At 48.3% G+C, this 26,161-nt stretch overlaps 1 protein-coding gene across 1 annotated transcript; it reads right to left on the bottom strand.

The window, feature by feature from the left end:
• Positions 1-16,208: 16,208 nt before the first annotated feature.
• On the bottom strand, positions 16,209-25,027 carry LOC144370885 (cocaine esterase-like). Its single transcript, XM_078032448.1, has 12 exons — positions 24,916-25,027; positions 22,440-22,644; positions 21,309-21,450; positions 20,470-20,603; positions 20,131-20,389; positions 19,600-19,698; positions 19,188-19,328; positions 19,000-19,080; positions 18,622-18,769; positions 18,097-18,234; positions 17,558-17,630; positions 16,209-17,130 (listed from the first exon to the last, which is right to left on the bottom strand). Exons 1-12 carry the CDS (start codon positions 24,989-24,991, stop codon positions 16,944-16,946), a joined length of 1,683 nt encoding a protein of 560 aa, XP_077888574.1. The 5' UTR covers positions 24,992-25,027; the 3' UTR covers positions 16,209-16,943.
• Positions 25,028-26,161: the final 1,134 nt, after the last annotated feature.

The following is a 26,161-nucleotide window of genomic DNA, read 5'->3' as shown; positions in this document are numbered from 1 at the left end:
CAAATATTAATGTACTGATATAAACCAAAGTTTAATCTATGTGTTAAAATGACAAGGATTTCTTAAAACATTAATTTACCTATAACACTGTGTTTATTATGTTTTACTTTTTAGATCAAATAATCTTGAAGGAATTTAGGTTAATACAACTGTTAAACAACAACTTTACAAAGTCTAAGTTTTCTTTAAAAGCTAAACTTAATTAATATAAAAACATCAATGGAATTATGGTGCTATTCCTCTTCTTTGTATATGAAATGTGTTCATATCTTCCAGGTATGCAAGTCTTTAAGGTAGAAGGTTTTAAAGAATATTATATCAAGCTGGTGTTCACCAAACTAAAGTTGTATGGTAATTTTAGAATCATAGGGATAACAAATTTTATTGGGGATTTATTTATATCATTTAATGTTCTACAACTGAACCTGTTATCAGTAAGATATAAAGGTTTATGTTACTTTTGACAGTGGGAAACAGTTTAAATGTATTTTTAAGTTAATGAGAGCCTAATCTATTTAAAGGTTAATATTGTAAAACACAAAAGCATTTTGCTACTTTTCCACGAAAAAGTTAAAATCTCTCAGCCTGTTTTTAAAATTTATGTTTTAATTGTAATATTATATTGTGTTAGCTAACATTCATATGTGTGAGGTCTGATACCTCTCTAAGACTTATGGTCTTACCTGGCATGACTTCTGTGTTGTTGTCTCCTCCACCCTTACCCCAGATGAGTGAGCCCACATCAAGCAGGCTGCACGAGATCATGCTGATCAAATTTGTCTAAAAGATATGACTCTCCCCAGAGGTAAAGCAGCTACTCCCCTAACTGAACCAACTGAGACTATCAAGATGGCCAATGAGGTTGCCCTCACTGCACTCTCATGGTCCAATATCTTATAGCAGGCATGCAGGTGGTTTCTAATAAGGTGGATAACTTTAATAAGCTGAGAGAAATTGCCCAGGATCCAGATGACAATCCAGCCTTATTTCTCAACCAACTTACAGAGGCCCTCACCAAATATACTAAGCTGGATCCTGAGTCTCCCTCTGGGGCTACAGTGTTAGCAACCCATTTCATTACTCAATCAGCCCATGATACCAAAAAAAAGCTCAAAGGAGCCGAGGAGGGCCCTCAGACCCCTATCTGAGATCTGGTGAAATGGCCTTTAAAGACTATAATGCCTGGGAAGAGTTGGCTGAACCATTCAGGCAGGCTCAATTGCAGAAAAAGGTAACACTCCAAACTCAGGTCTTGGTGATGACCCTGAGGCCTATGGCTCCAGGGAGAGCTTCACTGGGGAACAGGATTCCTCTCTGCCAGAGCCTTCAAATGTGGATGCTAGGCTTGCCAATGCCCAAACTCACGGCCCCCATTCCAGGCCGTGCCCCACCTGTAAGCAGACAGGACATTGGAAGAGCAACTGCCCCATGGCTGGCTCTTCCTCAGCACCTCCACGTGTGGGTATAACCAGCCAGGCAGTCCCTTCTCTTGAACTATTGGGGTTTGTAGAAGACTGAAGAAGCCTAGACTCAAGGACACCCATCACCCTTGCTGAGCCCAGGGTAAGGCTCCAGGTAGTGGTTAAGTCCATAACCTTCATTGTGGACATGGGGGCTACCTATTCTGTCTTATCTGCCCTGCCCAGTCTGGGCCTCTGTTTCCTTTGCAGGTCTCAGTTATGGGGATTGACAGCAAACCCTCCTTCCCAAATGAATAGCTAAGCTGACCTGTGCCCTGGAAGGACATCCTTTCACACACTCTCCTCTGGTCATTCCATCCTGTCCGGTTCCTCTCCTAGACAGAGATATTCTCCAACTACTAGGAGCCACCCTCCAACTACATCCCAAGAATACTACCACCCATCTTCTTCTGCCTCTAATCCTTACCCTCTCTAATAACCTGAAAGTACCTATGGTTCCATTTCCCCCTGACCCAGTTGATCCCCAGGTCTGGGACACTTCCAAAGCAGTCACAGCCTCCCACCACAAGCCAGTCTGTATCCAGCTGAAACTCCAAAGTAAATTTCCTTTGTGTCCCCAAATTTCCATCTCCAAAACCCATAGGGAGGGACTTAAACCCACCATAGACTGGTTACTTGCCCAGGGACTCCTCATCCCTACTGACTCCCCCTGCAACACTCCCATATTTCTGGTACGCAAACCCTCAGGAGCCTATCGCTTAGTCCAGGACCTCTGCCTAATTAATGAGGCATTTATTCCCATCCACCCACTGGTTTCCAACCCTCACATTTTTCTTTTACATATTCCCCCTTCTACTCCCTTTGACCACTCACTCTATTGTCCTGGATCTTAAAGATGCCTTCTTTACAGTGCCTCTCCATCTTTACTCTTATTACCTCTTTGCCTTTCTATGCAAAGACCCTACATCCTTTAGGTCTCAACAGCTGACATGGACAGTCTTACCCAAAGGTTTCAGGGTCAATCTCAACTTCTTTGGGCAAGCCTTGGCACAGGATCTAACTGCTTGTCACTTGGGGGATAGCGCTCTCTTACACTTGCATAGAAGCCTTCCCTACCTCCAGGGAAACTGCTGACTCCATCTCCTTCATCCTCATCATGCAGATCATTCCCAGGTTCGGACTTCCTGCCTCCATCCAGTCAGACAACCATCTGGCATTCACTTCTCAGGTTGTTCAACTAGTCTCCAAAGACCTCAACATCACGTGGAGGCTCCACATCCCTTTCTGACCCAAATATTTGGGTAAGATTGAGAGGGCTAACAGAATTCTCAAGGATCATCTCACTAAACTTGCTATTGAACTCAGGCTGTCTTGGCCCAATCTCATTCCCTTGGCCCTCACACAAATTTGGGCAGCCCTAGAGCCCCGTCAGGCTGAGCCCCTTTGAGCTACTCTATGGGCATCCTTTCTTAATCAACCAAAGCTTTCCACTCATTCCTTCTCCCCTTGTGTCCTACCTGCACTATCTCATACTTCTACACAAACTCCTAAGGGAACACACAGACTGTTGCCTTCCTGGGCCATCCATTGCCTCAATCCCAGTACAGCCACAAACTGAATTGGACCCTTTTCTACAGGGTGACACAGTCTTACTTCAGGAACTGCATCTTTAATCATTGGAACCTTGTTGGACAGGACCCCAAAAAGTCATACTTATTATCCCATTGGTGGCCAAGCTTTTGGGCCACTCCCCCTGATACCATGTCTCCCACCTTAAAAAAAGGGCCTATTCCAAATGTTCACTCCTGGACTTCTAGCACTCTGGGGCCCACCAAACTCAAGATTTCTTGCCAAGCCTCTTTTTCTTTTAGTAATCATTACTCCTCTCAATCTTCTAACCCAACCCAAAGATGGTTCTTCTATATCCAAAAGACATGGCACCAAGATGGCACCACCTGCTCTCAGTTTATGGGTCAAGGTGATTGTCTTTCCATTGCTGCAATAGGTGGTCACCCTTAACATTACTGGATTCAACTGAGCTACCTATCCCACATATGTGCAGCAATGCTATGCTTCATATCAGACCAAACTGAGGAATCTGGTAAGCGCTGGCCTGACACCTATGGCGGGTGCCCATATATTTCATGCAAGAAATGGTTCCTAGATCAGCCTTGCTATGAGAAACGAGCAAACACCAAATTAACTCTTTGGGAACCATGGGACCCAAGTTGTGCTTCCAGCATTGGTGGTAGATTTAATTCTTGGGATTCTCCAAGCACCCCTAAGCCTCTATCAGAATCTGGAGAACTTACATACAAGTGTTCCCTCAAATTCACAAAACCATCCAGGAGCAAGAGAAGGAACTCCAACACCAGCTGGATGCAGTTGCCCATCCTAAAGCTGTCCCTTTCTCAGGGATGGCCCTAATATGTTCAGGGCCTTCAGCTTCTCAATTTATCCAAAGTTAATAACATTTCAGACCATTTCTTCTGGCAGGTTTAGATCATACTCCGTTAACTGCTATCCCAATTGATCTTCCTTTCAATACCTCAACCATACTCCAATGGCCCTCTCTCCAGCTTTTAAGGAAGCCCCTCTTTTTCATAACTCATCGGGGAATTTCCCCTGCTGCTCAACTTCCTCAGGTTCAGCACCCTGTGACCAGATCATTTGAATCTCTTTCCCAAACTTTGCTCCACTGAGTTTCTTTTTATGGTGCAATGGTACCCTAACAAAAACTCTAACCCTCAACATGCCCTTTGCTTTTTATGTTCCTTCCACCTTGGTCCCTCAATTAACTCTGTACAGTGAGGCTGAATGAATATGACTTGTTACTACCTCCCTTTACAGGACAAGATGGGCTGTCTTTTTCTAGGAGTTGGACTCTCTCAGGCTTCCTCACTCGCTGCCTCCAGACTGGGGGCAGGAGGACTTGATTATGCAATAACCGCTACTCAGAAGCTTGAACAACAACTTTGGGAATCCGTAGAGGCATTGGCCGCGTCTTTTGGCCACCTCCCTCACTTCCTTACAAAGGCAAATCACATCTATTGCTCAAGTTTCATTACAGAACCTTCGAGCCCTAGATTTCCTGATGGCAGACAAAGGAGAAACCTGTCTATTCCTGAAGGAAGAACGCTGCTACTATATCAATGAAACTGGTTTAATCGAAAAGAATGTTGACACCCTCCATCGTTTGGATGAATGGCTTAAACAGCAACAATCAAATGACCCTTGTCCAGGCTGGCTAAACTCAACCCTCATTACATGGCTGACTCCCATTCTCACTCCTATATTAGTAATAGGACTTCTATTAATGATTGCTCCCTGCCTCCTCAGTTTTGCCCAAAAGCGCAAAGGTGAAATTGCCAGAGTGACCTACAGCCTGATGCCCCTACACCCCTACAGTCACCTCTCTACCGAGCCAACACCTGAACCGTCCCCTTCCCCCCGGTGCCCCTAGGCAGCAGTAAGTAGCCAGATGGATGTCGCCACTATATATCATCAAGGAGGCCAGGACGTTAGGTCAGTTTGAGGTGATTAAACCCATATGCATGAAAGAACCACGAATCAGGCATTGACAGAACCACCTTTCAATAAGTGGGGTTTCCAGACAAATCCTGGATCTTAGCAAGCTCCCCCAGCCAACCTCTGTAGGACAAGAGACTTCAAAAAAACCCCCTTTTCTGTCCCAAGCCCTCCCTTCCTGCCCTAAGCCCAATAAAAATTTCAGTCTGGTCCAGCCCCACTTACTTCTCCTTGGACCTGCCCAGTTGATCTGAGGGTCTTGCCCAGGAGCAAAACCTCAAAAAATCCTCCTTCAGCAGCCTTTTAAATCTGCTTCCTATTGGTCGCTGCTGTCTTACCTTACAAAATGGACTTTAAAAAGAGACAATATATGCTGACTTTGTAAAATGATATTTAAGAAAGAGGCAAAGGTCAGCTTAAGAGCTAGAATACTTCACCTAAGATATACACATCTGTTCGCCCCAAGAACATATAAGGCTGCAGGCTGAAAAAGAAAGATGATTAGGCCAGAATGCACAATAAAAATCTAGAGAAACTGCCAAAGCCAGAAGTTTTTAGTTTTAAGGCCTACAGATATTCCTAACCTAAACACGTAGGCTTGAAATTCACTAGTGTGAGTATCCAGCCCTAAGTAACAAAAATAGATATTTTACAGAATCAGATGACATTAAATAGCTTAACTACATCTTGAGAAGATGGACATCTGTGACATTAAAATTAAATATTGGGCTGGGGCTGGGGCTGAGCGGTAAAGCACTTGCCTAGCATGTGCGAGGACCTGGGTTAGATCCTCAACACCACATAAAATAAATGGATAAAAGTATTGTGTCCAAATACCAGTAAAAAAAATATTTAAAAAATTGTTGTGTTTACATTCCTGATAACTCTGGCTATGTTAAAGATTTATATTCCCAAATAAAGTCCTTGTCCTCTCCACTCTTGGTATGGGGACAATTTCTCAGCCCTCACACTTCCTGGAGAGAGATTTTTGGCTTCTCTCATTTAATATCAGGTCTTCTAGGCCTAAAGAGCTCCTTGGTAAGTCTGTGCTCATATGAGCCCTTGATACAAATGGGCTATTCCATTTGTCTCCCTACAAGCCAGCCTGGGGTTACAGCAGGCCTAGCCACAGGAAGGGCAGGAATAACCACATCTGTTTCCCACTTTCATCAGCTCTCCAATCAGCTGATAGGGGATATCCAATAGGTAGCCAAGTCTATAGTAACTCTCCAGAATCAACTGGACACCTTAGCCTCTGTGGTCCTACAAAACTGCCATGGATTGAACCTATTAACAGCAGAAAAAGGAGGCCTTTACCTATATCTACCAGAGTAGTGTTGTTTTATGTCCACCAGTCAGGGGTAAAAGGACAAAATCAACAGCTACAAGAGCGGCTAGAAAAGAGGAAATAGCAAGTAGGCCACCAGTTCCCTTGGGGAGTGTGTAATCTGGTGTGGCCTTGGCTTCTCTCCCCAACAGGCCCCCTATAAGTCCTCTATATGTTTCTCCCTCTAAGGACCATGACTGCTAAGTTGCCTACAGAAGTTTCTGCATGATCAGATACACAAATTCACCAACAGTTGGTCAATCAACATCTTCTCCTTCAAGACTACCAGCCCCTGACTCCCAAGAGGGAGCCTTATGACTCATGGTCAATTGCTCCAACTCCAGAGACTCTGGCCCCACCTAAAACCTTCCCTGACCCCCTTTATAGGAATGAGATCCTGTGCCCCTAAGCAGCAGAAAGAAACAACAGAAGAAAGACCATCATGCCCCTCCAAACCCTGTATCTATGAAAACAAAATTGGAGGAATATTGGATGTGTGGGCAACATTCTCACAGCATAGCCCTCCTTTGAAGAGTGTCTAGGTGGTTGGAGGAGAGGAGACAGAAAGTAATGGAGAGGTGAGGTGAGGAAGGGAGGAGTATACTCAGGCCCAGTGGGGAGTATATTCAGACTCAGTGGAGGAAGGTGGGCATCCACTGGGCTTACCCATCCAAAGCTTCCCGGGGGGATTGATTGAGTGTTTCTAATAAGAGAGGACCCATGGCAGCCTGGACAATGAACATCATGAGGTGAGTTTTCATCAGTGTTGCTTGAAGGACAAATGAAGAGTGGATGAATGGCTCTGTGAATGAGAGGGCCAACCCTGGCTCCAGGGTGAGCAACTGAGGAAAACACAAGCAGACTCCACCTGCACGTAGCCCTTCCCTACCTCCCTGAAGAGGGAGTTAGAGCTCTGTGTGCTTGTCCTCAGCTCCCTTTAGCTCCTGGATCTTCTGCATCAGGGGCTTGGTCCAGAACTGCAATCTATAGGCCTTCAGGGCCATGCCCACAGCAGGCTGGATGTCCAGGCGCAGATACAGCTAGCCAGTGGCCAGTGGGACAGGCCCTCACCATTGGGTTCCAGTGCACATGCCCTTCCAGCAGTGTTGGGCGAGGGTCACTCTGAACCCTGCTAAGCTCAGACTTACCTTACCTTTACCTTTACCTTCCCATTTCAGCAGGCCAGGTGACCAGCCTGGCAGGGGCATTAAGCACGGGTAAAATTTCCTGATATAGGAAAGCAATGTGTGACTCTACTCTTTTTACAATCAAAGATAGGAAATATTGTGCTCTATATGTGTCATATGAATTATAATGCATTCTGCTGTCATATGTAACAAATTAGAAAAAAATAAATAAATTTTTAAAGAATGAAATAAAAATAAAAAAGATTGAGGATATGGATCAGTAGTCTAATTCCCTCGGGTTAAAGCCCCTGTACAACAACAACAAAAGAAGTTGAAGAATGAAAAAGAAAGAAAAGTCTTGTATTGCTATAAATGGAGAATTGTCAGAAATCCTGGTGAAAGTTCAGTCAACAAAGAGACTAGGAAGGAGCTAGAACCTCCTAGGGATTGGTTAAGTGGTCATCTTCAGAATGCTGATAGCAATGTGCTTAGTAAAGGCCATCCTAAGGAGGCTTCAGGAGGAAGTGGGAGCCATCTGTGGAAATTAGAAGAAAGGCTGCCTTTGATCACTGCAAACACTTGGCTATACTGTATTCATGCCTAAAGATGCCATGGAAGGCCAAATGTAAGATTGAAAACCTAGAGGATTCAGGGAACATTTCTAAGTAAAATATGGAAGGAGTTGTGTGGCTATTTTTGGTCATTTCCATTGAGATTTACAATGATACTTGACAAAGGCAAGCATACCCTAAAACACTGGAAAATTCACAGCCTGCCCACCTAAAGAGCAAAATGAGAGATTGGGTGAGAATATAGGGGATGGGAAAGAGAGTACCATGGGTGGGAAGGAGCCAGGCTCTCTGCTTCAAAACCATGGGAGAGAAGGCCTGAGGCCTACACATAATCTTCCAGGTGCCCTTCCATCAAGAGCCGGAAGACCACGGAAGGGGGCCCAGCATTGTCTCAGGATTCTGCTCCTTGTGTTCTAGCAAAATGCTCTGGGTCTGTCCATTCATGGTTCAAGAAAGCCCAGGCAAGACTCCTGATACTGCTCCAAAGGGAGCAAGCAACAGACCTTGGTGATGCCCAAGTGGAGCTATTTTGCAGGTGCAGAGAATCCAAGGGCTCTGCTGTCACAACAGCCTCCCCTGGGGTTTCAAAGGACAGTTCTGGAGGCCCTGCTGTTGGGGTGGAGTCGTGGCAAAGATTCTTCACCAGAATGCCTAGTGAGGCCATGAGAGTGGGACCACTGCTCTTAAGACCTCAGAAGTGTAGAGTCACTGGCAGTGTCAATGCCAGCCTAGGAAAGCCACAGGCCATGGCATGCAGCCCAGGAGAGCAGCCATGTGGGCTGCAACCAGCATCACCCCAGGGGCGGGGCTGCCCAAGGCCCTGGGGACCAGTCCACTGCCCTGTGTCTAGGAGGCTGGACTTGGTTTGGAGATCTAGTGTCTTCTTTGGTTGTTTTCAGACTTGCTGGGGGTCTGGGAGCAACTTTCTACTCGCTATTCCTCCTTTTTGGAACAGGACTATTTGCCCTGAGCCTGTTTCAAGGCTGTATCCTGAAACCATGTAACTTGTTGGAAGTCATTTGCCTTGAGTTTCAGATGGGACTTGGGACTTTGCACTTTGGAGTCATGCTAGCAAAGCTTCAGCCTTTGCATGCAATGACTGCATTTTGCATTGAAAAAAGGAAGTGAACCTTGGGGGGCGGGGGCAGAATGGTATGGTTTGGATATTGTTTGCCCTGCAAAGGATCCTATCATGGATTACAGGTCTCCAGTGAGATGGTACCTTTCAGAAGTAGGACTTAATGATTGGCTCAGGACTGCCCTGTGAAGGGATTAGTGCTAGTCTTCCAAAGTGAATTAGCTCTCACAGGAGTGGGTTAATTCCTTTCAGGTGAGTGAGTTTTTCCAAAAGAGGAAGTCTGGGGCCAGTGTTGTGGCTCAGTGGTAGAGCTCTTGACCAGCATTTGTGAGGCACTGGGTTCGATTCCCAGCACCACATATAAACAAAGAAATAAAGGTCCATCAATGACTAATAAAAACATTTTTTAAAAAATAAGCAAGTCTGCCTCTTCCCTGTCTATTTAGTCTTCCTCTCTCACCATGTGATCTTTCTCCCACAAAGTCCTATGATGTCATGCCATTACCATGTTATGACATAGCTGAATGTCGTTAACTAAGACCAAACCAGAGAGGGTCACCTGGGCAGAGCTAAATAAATCTATTTCCTTTTTACATCATCCAGCTTTGGGTCAGTAATACTGTTTTATCACCCCAGATCGAACTAAGATATGTTCCAAGTCAAAAGGCACACGCATGTCTGTAATCCCAGCGACTCAGGAGGCTGAGGCCAGCTTCAGAAAATTAGCAAGGCCCTAAGCAACTTAGTGAGACGCTGTATCAAAATGCAATGAAAAGGGCTGGGGACATGGCTCAGTGGTAAAGCAACCTGGGGTTTCACTCAGTACTCAAACGGGGGCATTGGTGGTACGCACCTCTTCCCAGTAACTGGCTGCCTACACAGAATTCCTTACTGGGTGAAATTTCTTTTCATGTAATGTACACAGACAGCATCCCAAATGCCTCAGGTGTGTGTTGTGACAGCCATGGACAAAGTCTGATAAAATGTCCCTGATTAGAGACTTGTTAAGTCAACAGCACATCATCCTTTCCACTTGATGGTGGAGGAAGCTGCACCATGTAAGAGTGTGAGGTGCCTCCTGTGTTAGGAAGGGGAAAGCATGGTGCCCCAGAGGGTGAGCTGTGGTCATGGAGATGGAGACCAGGCATGAGAAAAAAATCTCTCTCTCTCTCTCTCTTTCTCTCTCTCTCTCTCTCTCTCTCTCTCTCTCTCTCTCTCACACACACACACACACACACACACACACACACACACACACACACACAATATCGTGGGCATTGAGTGTAAGACCCTGAGGCCTGTGAAGGAGCCAGGACTGGTGGGGAGAGAAGAAAATGGAACCCAAATCTGTGCTTGTGACTTGTTAATGATTATTTCTGATGGGTGAAGCCAAGACAATTTTTATAATGGCAGCCAACAGTAACGTTCAGCAGCTTTCCTTGTCTAGAAAGTTCTAGTGGCTTTTGAGAGGAGCCTGGTCAACAACAGGGAAGTGGGAAAGACCCTCTGTGGGTGCGCCTTGGGGGAGAGGTGAGTCTGGACTCCTCCTGGGCACAGTGGGGAGGAGTAGCAGGAGATAAGGGGACCCCATGGTAGAAGCATTTTATGGAGGGTATCAAGGGCCAAGGACAGCCCAGGCATCCTGCCAACCTCGCCTAACTTCTGATGAGGGCCTGGATGCTGCCTATAGGCTCAGAGCCCCATCACCTTTGCCCTAATGGCCAAGCCATACCCTTTTTTAGTTCAGGTGCATAAAGTGACAGGAACCCAGTGACATCCCAGATCCCCTTTAGGACACAGTGCCTGGGGCCTTCTGTATTTCCCCCAAAGACAAGTAATCTTGCCTGGAGCCCCTTTGAGAGGGCCAGGTCACCTTCTGGCCAAAGGCATGACCTAGAGCCAAATGGCAGCAGGAAGGGGTTCCTAAGTGGCTGTTTTTCCCATTGGCAGCTGGAGCTCCAGCACAGCCAGCACTCAGTGTCCTGAATGCCTGTCCAGAGACAGGGAAGGTGGCCCTGCTCTTCTGGGTTCCTCAGTCTCCCCTCATACCCTGCCTTCTCCTTGGTGGTGGTGACATCAGAAATCCTGACCCTGTCTGTCATTCAGGGGAGTCACCTTGGACATTTGGGGGAGCCTTGGGTGGCTGCACATTCCCCTCTGTTCTCTATTATTTCCACCAGCCTCCTCCTCCCTGGTGCCTCCCCCCTGCAGCCTCTGTCTCTTCCTCTGCACCCTATGGCTGATGGGACTCAGACTGGGTCCTGCCAAACCCAAACTGGAGCCTCACCCTGCTATGGAGGAGGAGCAGCAGGACCCCCCAGGCCATGATGCCCAGCTACCCATGAAGTCTATAGAGCCACAAGGTCGGCTCCCAGGGCTGTTTCTGTGTTGTTGCAGTTGCTCCGCTTCAGAGGTCAGCACAGAGAAGGACCTGGGTCCAGGTGGAGTTTGGACCCTACAGGGAGGAGGAAGAGCAACGAGTGGTGTCCTGCAACATGGGCACAGTGGGAGAGCCACTCTTAACCCACAGAGACCCCAGAGCCAGTGGGTACTGGCAGGACAGGGCTGTGCCCCTCTGATCTGCTCTGAGATCTCAGAAGCCCACTCGTCACCCCTGGAATTACTAATTGAATATCCTAGCAGCCACTGGCTACTTAATCAACTTTTTTTTTGATGCTGTGTTCAAAATACCTGACAAGAACAACATAGAAGAGGAAAAGTTCATTTTGGGCTCATGGTTTCAGAGTTCTCAGTCCATAGACAGCGGGTCCATTGCTTAGGTCTCAAGGAGAAGCTGAATATCACGGTGGAAGGGTGTAGTGGAGGAGAGCTGCTCAAGACATCATACCAGGAAGGAGAGAGAGAGAGAGAGAGAGAGAGAGAGAGAGAGAGAGAGAGAGAGAGAGAGAGAGCTCCACTCAATAAAGACAAAATACATACCCCAGGCCCGCCCCAGAGACCCACCTCCTCCAGCTCCACCCTCCAGGGCTACAGTTACCATCAGTGAACCCTCATCAGGGGATTAATCAATGATTGGGTTAAGGCTCTCATAACCCAATCATGTCACCTCTAAACTTTCTGGAATTGTCTCACACATGAGCTTTGGGGGACACCCCTCCCCAAACCATAACACTGGCCCATGAGGGTGTTGGGATGGAGAGGAGGGAGCAGTGGGCTGTAATTGGAGGAGCCAGGAGGGCTTCTCTGAGGGGACACAAAATGAAGATCCCTACAGGTGAGAAATGATGACCTTGGGGGATGAGGGGACTGCCTGAGCAAACTGGGCAGTGTGACTGTGCCCTTGGTCCTGGGAAGTCCTTCTTCTTCTCAGCCTTCATAGTTTCCTGAGTTCCCTCCAAGGTCCTTGTAGTCCTGGTCTGAGGGTCTGTGTAAACCTGTCCCTATTCTGTGCTGGCTGCTCTGTTGAAATACACTGGTGGCTGCAACTGTGACACTTCTTAAGAGCCCACCCCCTTTCACTGTCTCTCCTCCTACCCTGTGGCTTCCCCAAGGACAGCTCCCTCTGAGGTTGAGTTTACTGTCATTTATGCACCTGACAAACATTCTGAGGACTTTCTGGTTCTAGCACTGTGGACCTGGAAGGGCTCTCTTGGGCATCTGGGGCCGCTGGGGAGACAGCCCATAACCAGGAGATGTCAAATCTTCTCGAATCCTGCAAGGACATAGGGAATACAGCAGGAGACAGGAGTGCCTGCTCTGCCTGACTTCCTGGAGGAAGGGGTGTGGGCTCCACCTCAGATGACCTTCAGTACCTTCTCCTAACAGGCCTTGACTTCTTCATTCTAGCCTGGGTTCATTTCTGCACACCAGGATAGCAAGTGTCTTTACTGGTGTCTTTCTAGGGGTGACAATATTCCCAGGTGGCTGTGTCCTTGGCTTCTCCTTGACTTCTACATAAAGAGCAAGGTCTGTTGTTGATTCAAAGTTTTCCATCAATGCACTGTGGTCCAAGCCACTGTCCCAGGTCCTGTCCAGGCAGGTGCTCTCTCTGTATTCTCCAGACCTGGTTCACAGCTGATGCTGTGGAGGCTGAGATATTCCCAGCTCCTCCTGGTTCATAGTCATGTTATAAGCTCCTTTATGTCAACTGGACAACACAGTGCTCCTTCCTAACCTGGAAGTTGCTCTCTACCTCTTGGTGAAGGTCTCCAAGTTAACAGTAAAACTGTGGAATGAAGAAGAGTCTTCAGAGCATTAGGGCATGTGGTGGGTGGGGTGGGGTGGAAAACTGACATATATGTAATGATCTAGAGAAAGTCTGAGAGAAGAGAAGAAGAAGAAGAAGAAGAAGAAGAAGAAGAAGAAGAAGAAGAAGAAGAAGAAGAAGAAGAAGAAGAAGAAGAAGAAGAAGAACAGAGAGAGAGAGAGAGAGAGAGAGAGAGAGAGAGAGAGAGAGAGAGAGAGAGAGACAAACAGAGAAAATTGAAGCAAAAGCTAAAAATCCAGGAAAATATCTGCAATGACAAATTCCTGTACAGGCCCATTCCATCTCATCAAGTTTAAGACCCCCTACTCTAAAAGCAAGTTTTGGTTAGAATATGGAGCATCTGTCACACTCAGATTTGGTTGATGAGATAAAAAGTGATGTCGTGATTTTGGGAGATAGCTAAACATTGTCCTTAAAAGTTTAACCCGAGCTTGGCAGTATCACATGCCTATAATCTCAGCAACTGGGGGTGAAGACACAGGAGGATTCTGAGTTAAAGGTGAGCTTTAGAAACTTAGTAAATCCCTCAGCATCTTCGGAAGACCCAGTCTCAAAATAAAAAAAAAAAATAAATAGGAAATGGATTTGGGTTGTAGTCAGTAGTGAAGCACCCCTGGGTTAAACCCACAGTACCCTCCCCATAAAAAAATAGACAGAAAGAAAGAAAGAAAGAAAGAAAGAAGGAAAGAAAGAAAAAAGAAAGAAAGAAAGAAAAAAAAACAAGTTTCACTCAGTCTCAGTGTTTTGACCCAGAGGATTCTAATCTCAGGGCTTTACTGAAAAACAAACAAAAAAATTAAGAGCACATGTCCACAAAGTGATTTCTGAAAATGTCCACCACAAGTTTTATGTAAAATAGCCTAAGCCAGGCATGATGGTACACTAATTGCAATTCAGGTACTCAGGAGGTCAAAGGACGAGGATTGGAAGATGGAGGCCAGCCTGGACAAGTTAGTGAGACCCAACTCAAAATGAAATAAACAGGGATGCATATGTAGATCAGTTTTAGAGTGCCCATGGGTTAAGTCTTCACTAATAAGGAGGGAAGAAAAGAAGAAGGAAGAGGAGGAGGAGGAGGACAAATGGAAGTCACTCAGATGTGCATCAACTGGCAACTGGATTAAGAGTGGCAGATGTGTACATGCAAGGCCACTCCCCCCAAAAGAGAAGAAATTGCAAGTTCAATGCCAGCCTCAGCAATTTAGCGAGACGCTAAGCAACTCAGTGAGACCTGTCTCTAATAAAATACAAAATAGGGCTAGGGATGTGGCTCAGTGGTCAAGTGCCTCTGAGTTCAATCCCCAGTACCACTCCCCCCCCCCAAAAAAAAATGCTCTTCAAAAGAGCTACTGAAACTATTGAAAGTCTGAAAAACACTCTGAGGATCCACTCTGGGAAGCATCCTGTGCATGCTCAGAACCAAAAACCATACAGGAGCATGTTTGCAGCAGGAGCACAATGAATGTTTTCAGCACAGAGTGGAAGGATTATGCACCAGTCCCAGTACACTAAAAGGAACTAAAAGGAAAAGGTCTTTTCACCTCTGCAGAGATCCAGTCACCCAGGCTTACCGCTATCCTCGTCTGCCCCCTAGTGTCCAAGATGGGAAACAAGGCAATTTTCATCTTCCACCCTAAAGGCCTTGGTGCCCTGTGGTGGTGGGGCTTAAATGCACTGGGTGAAAGAGGGAACTTTCTTTTCTGGGAAAACTGGTGCCCCATGGAGGCAAGTTGGTGAGAGGGAGGTTATAGGGGGAGTCCCAGAGTTCATGGAGTGAGGGACACAGCCCTTCTATGACAGAGAGAAAATGCTTTGGAGGAACAAAAGGGCATATTGAGCTTCATTTGGCACTTTTGATTACTGAGATAAAAGATGAGAGGGTTTCTATTGGAGGGGCCAAAAAAGTTTAGGGACAACAATGGGGTGAGAGGGAAAGTCAACACATGGATGCCATAGTGAGTGGGGGATGGTCAGGAGGCTGCAGAGGGAATTCTGAAAGATTTTGGATGGAGAGGTCCTCAGGGAGCCAGGGACAAGAGTCTCTTCTGCTGTGTGTCTGGACCTCCTGACATGTCAAGGCCTCTTCCAGGACACACCCCACAGAGAAACACTTTCACAGCTGTGTTGTGATTGTGTCAGTGTGGGGCTCACAGTGTCTGCAGAGCCACAGAGAATAAGAGGCAACTTCAGGAGACAGGACCCTGAGGACCCCACCTGGCTCTCCAGGATGCACCCAGCTGGCCCAGGCTCCAGAAGCCAATGGAAAAGCCCAGTCCTGCTTCTCATAAGGATGGGGCCAGTCACCTCCTTGGGACAGAAATAGATGTGTATGCACGTAAATTTAAATGTTAATGAAGGATGACATTTAATCTCCAGGTGGCTCAGGGATATGAAACTCTGGTTTTGTTTGTAGCCTGGGTGGGTTAAATGTTGGAACTCTATGTGTTTGGCCTGAAAGTTTGTGTGCTGCAAATTCATACATTGAAAGCCAGTCTCCATGGGCTGGGGATAGAGCTCAGTTGGTAGAGTGCTTTGCCTAGCTCTAAACTCTAGTGTGTTAAGTTCTAATGCACTGAGTTCAATCTCCAACACACACACACACACACACACACACACACACACACACACACACAAACAAACAAACCCAACCACATACAAAATACATCACTAATAAAATCAGTCTACTACCTGGGCTTTGATTGAAAAAGAAAGAAAGCCCATCTGAAAGTGATGAATTATTGGGAAAGGACTGTGTTTAGGATCTGTAAAATAGGCCCAAAAGTACTTGTTTGCCCCTCTGCCAAGTGAGGACATGGTGGGAAGGTGCCATCTAGAAACCAAAGCAAGACCTCCCCAGACAACAAATCAGCTATCATCTTGATTCTGGACTTGTCACGTCCAACACAGAAGACAACATATTTAAACTCTTTATGAGCTACCCAGTTTATTGTGTTTATTTGTTGATATTTTGGTGGTAGCACTGTGATCAAACCCAGGACTTTGTGCCTGCTTCTCAAGTACTCTACCACTGAGCTGCTCTCCTGGAACTAGTTATTTTAATTTGAACTCGGGTCTCCCCAAGTGGCCAGCCTGTGCAGAGTATGTAGTTCTTCTCCCTCAGCCTTCTGAGTGGCTTGGATTATGGGCATGTGCCACCGTGCCTCACTACATTATTATTGTTATTGTTGCAGTTGCTGTTGCTGTTGTTGTTACAGGAGCCAGATGGAGTGAAAAACTGGGGCTTCTGGAGTACAGGTTTTCTATAGAGGTCCTACCAGTATGAGAACAGGGTACTTGCTGAGAGGTGGGCAAGGGATTTGGAAAAGTACCAGCTCTGCTTCCTGAAACTTCTCTGTCAGCATGGGAGGGTGTGGCAACTGGGAGGACGGGATGGCAGGGGTTGTAGGAAAGGAGAGGGGAGGAAGGGAGGGAGGGACTCAGGCACAGTGGGGTGAGGAGGAAGGTGGGCATGAACTGGCTTGCCCATCCACAGCCTCCTTGGGAATTATGAGTGTGTTTAACAGGAGAGGACCCATGGTGGAGTGTATGGACGGATAGCTATGTGAATGAGTGGGTCAACCATGGTTCTTGGGTGGCCATGTGTGGGCACCACAGGAAGACCTCATCACACCTAGCACACCCCTCTCTTCCTGACAAGAAAGCTAGAGCTCTGTGTGCTTGTCCTCAGCCCCCTTTAACTCCTGGATCTTCTGAGGCAGGGTCTTGGTCCAGAACTGCAGCCTGTGTGCCTTCAGGGCCTGGCCCACAGCAGGCTGGATGTCCAGCTGCAGGTACTGTTGGTCCTGGTCGAACAGTGGCCAGTGGGGTAGGCCCTCTCCGTTGGGGTTCCTGTGCACATGCCCTCCCAGCAGGGCAGGGCAAGGGTCAGTCTGAGCTCTGTTGAACTCAGACCTGACCTTCAACCCCAATTATGGACAGGGCAGTCAGCCAGGTAGACAGAGGTGTTGAGAATGGGGAGAGGTGTCCCGATGTAGGAAAGAAAGGACCTCTCACTTGTGTCATTCCACACAGGGCAGAAAATCCTGCCCTGTGTTGCCCTTCCTGTGGGAGGTTGGCTCCCATAGCCCAGCACTATGGATCACCCTTTGTACCACTGTGAGAAGAGACCAGTGACCTGCACCCACAAAGCACCCTCTTTTAGTGTGGGTCTTCCCATTGGGGAGGGGGCTAGGATGTGATGAAGGACACACATTTGCTAATGGGGTCACCTAAGGCCCGTGCCCTCTAGGAGCCTGAGGGGTGCAGGTGTCCTCACCCATTTCTAGCAAAGTTGGCCCAGTACTTCATCATCCTCTTGTTCAGCAGCTCCTCCTCTTCAGTGAGCTCCACTGTGGGAGGAGGAAGGCAAGGTTCCAGGTCCTGGCCAACCCATCCAGTTGTCCACTCCTGTGCCACATCACCACCCTAGTCCCAGGCTTATCTCCCTTCCCTCCCCCAATAGTCCTGGGGCCAGGCCCTCAGCTTGCCCCACCTGCCTTTACTACTCCCAGCCCAACACTGGGCTCTCCTTGGCCTAGAAGTTTCCTTGTTTTGGACACTGTGAAATCATTTAAAAAATGATTTGGCTTTTACCCAACCCCCTCTTCTCCTATACTAGACACCAAGGTTAGCTGGTAACAGGTGGAAGGAGCATAGATCGGACTGGGAAAGGTCTAATCCTTAATGATCTGTTGTTGTAAGATGGTAAGACACTGGATCTCATGTTCTCTCTAAGCTACAGATTCTCATTGTACAATGAGAGTAATTGCCACCCTATAACCAGGAGAATGCTCCTATGGAACAAGGAGAACTCACCTCTCATGCCACTAAAGTAGGACCCAAAGACAAAGATGAACTCATCACCATGGTCAGCCTTCACATGTGGCGGCCTCATGTCCTTAAACATGCTGGGCGGATGCTGGAACTCATAGAAGTAGACAGGAGCATGGGAACCTGGAGGGTGGACAGGATGTGTCATTCTTGGTGACAAGATTGCTGGGTCCAACACTGACTTGAATCTTCACAGTGGCTTGGAAGCCCAGAATGGATCAGGGGCAGTTGGAAGGCTCTTTGTTAAGTCATATATTGGACTTCCTGGAAGTGTGGTCACAGGCAAGTCCTTGACTGCTACTACCTTTGTTCTCTCTTCTCTAAAATGAGTGTGATGTCTATCTCTTACTCTAGCCATAAGAATTTACTGAGATGAGGGCCGTTAGGTAGGTGCCTGGGACCAGGGTCTGGATAAAGACATGTGTCAGGACCTGACACCAGACCTCACCTGGGACCCACAGCTCTGAGCTGTCTCCTAGGAAGCCAGGATTCAGGTTCAAACACACTCACTCTGATCATGTGCTACTTGGAGTGCAGGCATCACAAACATGAAGTCTGCCATCATCTCCTGGAACTGGAGTCGAAGGGTGTGAGGGTCCTCATTGTCTCCCATGTACTCCTCCATCAATAGGTCAGCACATTCGGCAGGCAACTTCATCTAGTCCAGGGGATCAGGGAGAATCATGTTAAGCAATCTCTGGGGCAGGGAGGCAGGATTTAGAGGGTAAGGATTGGGGTTTGGGATGTGTCAAGGAATAGGGCAATGCTGTCAAGCTTTGTAGTGGTTCCACCCACAAATCACATAGATCAATTTTGGTTCCTGGGCATTGCTGAAAAGGAAGAATGTCTGGCTGCACTCTGCCTGGCCCAGAACCCCAGGAGTCTCACCGTCTGAGCTGATATTCTCTGCAGAACAGCTCGCATGGTCTCTCTGTCTATGTCTTTCTGGATTTCAGGTGGGCCCAAGATCTGTGTGGTGAAGTGAAGTTTATAGTTGGGGTGGGATGAACAGGACCTACAAAGTCTAAAGCCGCTCACACTTGACACCATTGTGGCAGTTTGGAGAGGGGACTCACCGTGGGAATGCCCCAGCCATACTCATCATTGGTGACACCAATGATGCTTGGAACAGGTTGAAAATCAGCAGAGGCCAGAAGCTCCTGGGGGTGCCTGGGTAGGAAGGCCCCATCCACCAGACCAGGAATGATCATGAAGGCCTAAGGGGACATTCAAAGTCCATGATTACGGGAAGGAAAGTCTCTTTTTTAATAACACATGAGTTACCTCCAACCCATCCTAACTCAACCCATGATGCATTCAGAGATTCTACACCTGGTTCAGCATATTTTTATCTCAATTCCCATCCAGGACTATGAGGATACAAGAAGACCAAGCCCTGGAAATGAGATCATAGTTCTACAGTATAAAGCACTGTATTTTCCTTACACCATGACCCCCGTCTCCTCACTGACGTCCATTCAGCCCTACCTTGGTAATAGCCAGCATTTCCTGTTCACTCTTGCCCCTCAGGCAGCTCACCAGGGCCTCTGACTCTACTTGCCCACAGGCAGACAGGTTGGCCACCATCTGAAAAGGCACCAAAAAGAGGCTGAATCATCCCTCCAGACAGGGAAGGGGTTGCAGCCTAAGGTCTCAGCTGTGTGCAGGTTACCCATAATTCTCAAAGGGAGCCATGTGTGTATTGCAGCAAGTATGAAATCCTTCCACCTTTCCTGAAGCTCAGGTATCAGCCAGAGGAGCCATCACACCTGCTTACATGGGTCTTCTGAAGATGAGGCCCCCAGGGTGCAGCTTTGTAAATCAAAATGGAGCAAAATCAACTACTTGAGGCAGAGGTGTGTGATTCTGACCTTTGAGCTCCTCAGAATCCCTGTTGTGGTGGCAAGTTCCAGAGACACCTGCATGGTCTTTATTCCCATGGAGCAGACAGAGTGGCAAAGGCTCTGAAGTTGAAGGGTGAGACAGCAGATTTGGTCTTGAGTAGTAAAGGATACTCACTGTGGAGACATCTTTAGATGAGCTGGTGATAAGTTCAGGCAGCAGGGCCACCCCACTCTCCATGATGGCACCATGGAAGAGTCCTTGGGACATTGGAGACACCACAAGTGAGGACACACTAGTGCCACCTGCAGACCCGCCAAAAATGGTGACTCGATCAGGGTTGCCTCCAAAGTGAGCGATATTCTGCTGGACCCAGCGTAGGGCGGCCACTTGGTCCAGGTAGCCCCAGTTGCCAGTGGCATGCTGGTCTCCAGTGCTGAGAAATGCAAGGATGATGATCACTGGATGGTCCTCTGTCTACTCAGCTCCCATGGACCATCCCTGTCCCAGGCTCACCTGAAGAAGCCCAGAACTCCCAGGCGGTACTGGATAGTGACCACCAGTACATTTTCAATGGCTGCCAGAATAGAACCATCAAACATGGAAGCTGAGCCCATCACCAAGGCACCACCATGGATCCAGACCATCACCTGGGAAATCAGGAGATATACCATGTGTGGCCACCGTGCCCAACTCTATCCTGGCTGAAGCCCGAGTCTGAACACCACTTTGGCTTGTGTAGCTAGTCAAACTTTATGACCTAGGGTACTGGTGACAGTAAGTTCAATTTGGAAGATCAGGCCTCCTATACTTCGGGGTCTAACCAGGATTCAGAAGCTGGATCTATTCCTCTCAGAACTACTCTGAAAAGAAAAGAAAATTGATGTTTCTGTGATTACCTCACTTGAACATTAATTTAAAGTGTCTTCCAATCACTGGCCCTCAAAGTAAATGATGGTCGTGGAATTTAGTGATCTCAAAGTGCAGCTTTTAGGCACCTGAATGGGATCTCCTGGGTAGAAGCTGGTGAGTTGAAGAGTGAGTCAGATCATTTGGCCTCTGAGAGCTTCCAGGGCTCTTTGACTCCATGCCTAGGTCAGCTTCCTCCCTGCATAGGAGGCCTTCTTGGAGCTGATAGTGAGAAACTTTTCATGGTAGTTCACTCCACAGTGGTGGCCAGCTGAACCTGTGTCTTCCAGTGTCATTGGTATTGTTATGTAGTACTTGGGGTCAATCCCAGGCCTTCACAGCATTGTGCTAGCTCTCTACCTTGAACCATGTCCCAAGACCACTTCTAATCGTTTTCTCAAAGAAATGTTCTCCCACCCTTCAACTGACCATGACTTAACACTCACAGGCAGGTTAGAGCCCTCACGGGCATGTGCAGGTGCGTAGATGCTGAGGTACAGGCAGTCCTCTGACATGGGGACGGGAGGCAAGTTTATACTTTGTAGGTTCAGAGCCTCTAGATTCAATGCATCTGCATTTTGCAGACACCTGGTGACAATGGAATACAGTCACTCCAGGGGCTGAGCAGTGATCAATCCAGACCTCAGGTCCTGACTCGATCCCAGACAACCTCACTCCCTGCCTTAACTGATGCCTGGCCTCACATGATCCTTCTTTCAAGTCATTTCCCACTGAGTTCCAGGCCACAGACTCTAGGGAAGCAAGGATGGATTCCAGACCCCTAGGGAGGCCCAAGATTGTTGAGCACTTCATTCCAACTCCTTCTGAGGCTGGGCAATCCTGACTCTAGGGCCCTGTCTGGGAAACACTGGCTGCCCCTGTTGACATTCACCACTTATCTCTGTCCCCACTCAGGCCTGGAACAGCATAGGTGTCCCCACACAGCTGATGCCTGAGTGGATGGAGGTTAATTCTCACAGAAGGGTAATGGGGCCTCCCACAGCCCAACTTGAGGCTCTCAGAAAACCTCACCCCTCCACTGAGTCTCCAGCTGTAAGCACATGCCTCTTCCCCTTGGCCCTGTGGGTGGGGTCCCCAAGGAGCCACCATTATTGCCCTCCTGAGAGATCTTCAGCATCGACTGCTGGAGTCAAGGGGTTTTATAGGTTCAGAGAGCCAAGCCGACCCTCTCCCAGACACATCTCCCCTGGTGGGATAGAACACCTGGAGTAAGTCAAATCCAGGGACATGTGTTTCTGCTCTTATATTCAACACCTGGAGCTAATGCCTGTTGGGTTCCAAGCCCTGAGCCAGGGGCCTGGCAATGTTACTCTTGCATTGGAAGGATGAGTGTGGAATTGCCCCAATGCAGAGGGATATATTTTTATATATTTGTTCATTTAGGGCCTGGGTTTCAAAGATGGTGCATTAGGTTGTTAAAAACACATTATCACTGGTCTACAGCCCCAGGCCTTGCAGTACAGTTTAGATGAAGGAGCCACTGCAGCCTGGCCCAGGGCTCGGATTACCCACCCCAACCCCAGCCCTGAGGTTTCCCAGACCCCAGGAGAACTTACATGGCCGGGTGGGAGGTCCCATCCCTCACACCACTCCAAGGTTCAGGGGGCTCAGGGGCTGCAAAGCGCAGTGGCCCTACAGGTGGCTTGGCAAAGGGAATTCCCAGGAAGGTGTGGACCTCCGCACCGGTCCCCTTTACGTGGACAAGGCTGCCCCGCAACTGCCCGGTGTGAGTGATCCGGATGGGGCTGACTGAGTCCTGGCCTGTGGGCAGAGAGATGTACTTCAGGCTCACGTTTGCCCACTCAGCTGCTGACCTGCAGCACTGGGCCTTGTTGGCTCTCTTTATCTGAGCCTTGTAGAGGAACCCTGATCTGTCAACCTTCGCTTCAGAATCTTTCTGCTCATCCCTAATCCCTATCGCCACCACCACTATCACTCGACTGGCTCACAGACTATTCCTTCAGACTCACCAGGCCCCTGTGACTAGCCACCATCCTTCAGCCCTAGCAACTGCCAGAAGAATGTCTTTTGGGCTGATGGGGCAGGAGTGTCCATTGCACTCACTGTGCCAGGTCATGTCATGCACTAGGAGGACTGTGGGAATGGAACTAAAGTTTCCCATTCTTAAGGATCTCATGCTTGAGAAGACAAGACATGACATAAAGAAGAATCATTCATGTAAAGAGAAACAGACATTAGGAAGGGAGCTATGAGTTCAGACCATACAAAATTGTCCTGCCTGGTGTTGGGTATCAAGGCAAGGAGGCAACCGAAAGTCAAGCTAGATATATCTGGCTTGTCCAAGTCATGATATTTGGGTAAAGGTTGATGTTGGGCCTGTTGCATTTAACTCTTCTCTCTTCTGCAGAATGGGTCCACACTTGGGTGCTGTGCAGCCCTCAGGATGCCCCAGTCCTCTCTGTGCTTCAGGGTGCAGAGAGTTGGCAGTCAGGTCCACAGTTCTTCTGCTATTGTTCACATCTCCCCAGCTCCCACATCACTGGAGCCTTCCTTCCCCCAGGTTCAAGTTCTCACTCTATAATGTGGTAGATCTGAGCTGTTTCCATCAGAAAAAATTTAAAACTCCAAACCTCCTCCTCTCTCTCACCAAATCCCCTAGGATCTGCATGTTTGATGCTCCCTGGTACAGGTCAGGCCAGGGCAGCATCCACTCACAGGACCAGAGAAGGAAATTGGCCAGCATCCCTCCAAGTCCAAAGACACTCCTGTCCCTACCAACATGCTGTCTCCACATAATGCCATGCCAGAGGGATCGTGGTCCATGTAACTCACATGGCCACTGGACACTAATGCCTGATATTACTTACTACAAAGGACAAAGCCTGCTAAATATTCCTGCTCACAGTCTGATGACATAATGTCGCTGCTTCCTTGAGCACAAGGCCTGCATGAACCAGCAGGAGGAATCTCACCCATGTATGTATGTAGTGGTGGGAAGTGTCCCCGTGTCCAGATGAGGAAAAGGTCACACCAGAAAAGATGGGTTTGTGACCATTTAGGTGAGAGACAAAGATGAGTAGTGTGAAAGATCTGGACTCTACTTAAGACCTAGATGGGCTTGTGGAGGAGCCAGGACTTGGTGATCAGAAGACTGTGGGACTCAATTCTATACCCTCTCAGGACTGAGTTTTTTTTTTTTTTTTTGGTTGTGAGTTCAAGAAAAAAGACTGTTGAAAATAGAATCTTTCAGTGAAGGTAAAACAATCTTCTTGCTGATAAAATTATGGTTCTGTCAGCCCCAGGTAAGGGAGGAAGCCTATCAGTGGTGGTCCAAGGGGGACAGGTGAGCATGGATTCCTCTGTGCAGATTAGACTGGGAAAGCTGGGTCTATGTCCAACACCCACAATAGGAGCCTTTGGGGTGGGAGAGATCCAGGGCTGCTGACACTCCCTGGGCATGGTTCTCTTATGCCAGCACCTTCTGATAAGGGCCTAGAGACTTCTAGCAGGTATATAGTACATCCCCTTTGTCCCAGAACACAATCCAAGGCATGCTAGCTTGGGTTTGTGAGTGAAAGGATATCACCAGTCATTCAGATCAGCTTTGAGAAGTGGTACCAGGGACTTCTGTATCTCTCAGGACCAGTAACCTTGCCTATGGACCCTACAAAATGTGCCAGCACTTCTCTGGCCAAGGGGTCAACACACTCAGAGCCAAATGTAACCAGCCAGCTCTTCTTATTGCTGTTGTTATTACCCAAGGTTGAGTAGTAGCTACAGCCACAGACACACACAGGAGGGAAAGGTCCCTATCCTTGTTCCTTTGCCAGGAGGCTTCTGACTTGCCCATACGTGTTCCTCAGAATCCCCTCACACTAGCTCACTCCTCCATGGAGGTGTCCCCAGGCAGCTCTGACCCTCTCTGGCTCTCCCTCCAGCCCCTCATCCCCCTCATCTGTCTCCTCTACCAACTCCCCCGCCCTGGTGCCTTCCCTCCAGGCTCAGGCTCTGTCTCTGTGCACTTTGGAAGCTGCAACCTGGTCTCTACCACCCTCCCCATGGCAGCCTCACCCTGGCCCTGGATGAGGAGCATCAGGAGCCCATAGGCCACGAGGATGAGCCAGGCAGGAAGTCTGTGCAGGCACATGGTCGGCTCCCAGGGCTGCTTTTGTATTCCCAGGGCTTCACCTGGAAATGCAGAGCAGCATTCTGCCCAGGGGGAATTTGAACCTGACAGTGAGGAGTCTGGGAAATGGGTGGTGCCCTGCAAGGTGTGTGCTGCAGGAGAGTCACTCTGAACTCTCAGAGGTCATGGGGCCAGTGTGCAGCGAGCAGGGCCCTACCCCTCTTCTTCCCTTGGGCACCTCCCAGGCTGCCACACAGCCTCTGCAGTCCCTCTGAGATCCCAGGACCCTTCTCCTCACACCTGGAGTCACTAATTCCCTGTCCTTGCTGTCACAGGCCCATGAGGTTGTTGGGGAGGAGAGGAGGGAGCAGAGAGCTGGATGTAACTGGAGGAACCTGGAGGGCTTCTCTGGGGGGTGCAGAATGAAGGTTTCCAGAGATGGAGAAATACAGGTGGCCTTGCTGGAGTGAGGGGAACTGCTTGCACAGTGGCAGGGAGGTGTGACTGTGCTTGCTGTTCCAGGGAACTCCCAGACCTTAGGTGCCTCTGACAGATTCTGAAAGATCCTTAGCCCTGCATGGGCTAGGAATGGAAGCCAGTCTGAGTTAGGAGTACCTGGTCAACCTGAATTTTCTGATGAAGAGGTGTGGGGCTCAACTTCCTGAACCCTGCATGTATGAATGCAAACCAGTCTGGGTTAGGAGGACCTGCTTAACCAGACTTCCCTGATGAAGGGGTGTGGGGCCAGGCAGCCTAGAAGTTCCCCTGCAAACCATTCTTGGCTAGCTTTCCCCCACCCCCATAGGCTCTCACAACATAGTGTCGTGTCCTTCGCAGCCACTTTGGAGAGCAATCAGCTTTATCCACAAGTGAGTAGCCAGCATGCTGAGAGCACTGCTTCTCTTTGACCTCCACCCAATCAGCAAGCCTGCTGTGGGTTCAATTCTTCTTGCAGTGCACTCTGCTCCAAGCCATGGCCCCAGCCCCTCCTGGGCAGATGCTTTCTCTGCTCTGATTCTCCTCACCTAGTTCTTAGCTGGGCTCTGGGCTCCTCCCAGCTCAGTCCTATTATAAGCTCCTTTGTGTCAACTGGACAACAAGTGCTTCTTCCTAATCTGGAGTCTGCTAGGGTGAAGGTCCCCATGGGCTCTGTCCTTTATGGCACCATCTTACAGAGGCCTTGGCTTTGAC

This window comes from Ictidomys tridecemlineatus, chromosome 15 (genome assembly GCF_052094955.1).
Source record: "Ictidomys tridecemlineatus isolate mIctTri1 chromosome 15, mIctTri1.hap1, whole genome shotgun sequence".
NCBI classification, from domain to species: Eukaryota; Metazoa; Chordata; class Mammalia; order Rodentia; family Sciuridae; genus Ictidomys; species Ictidomys tridecemlineatus.
The sequence above is the reverse complement of the archived record's forward strand: the minus strand, read 5'-3'. Positions and strand labels throughout refer to the sequence as shown.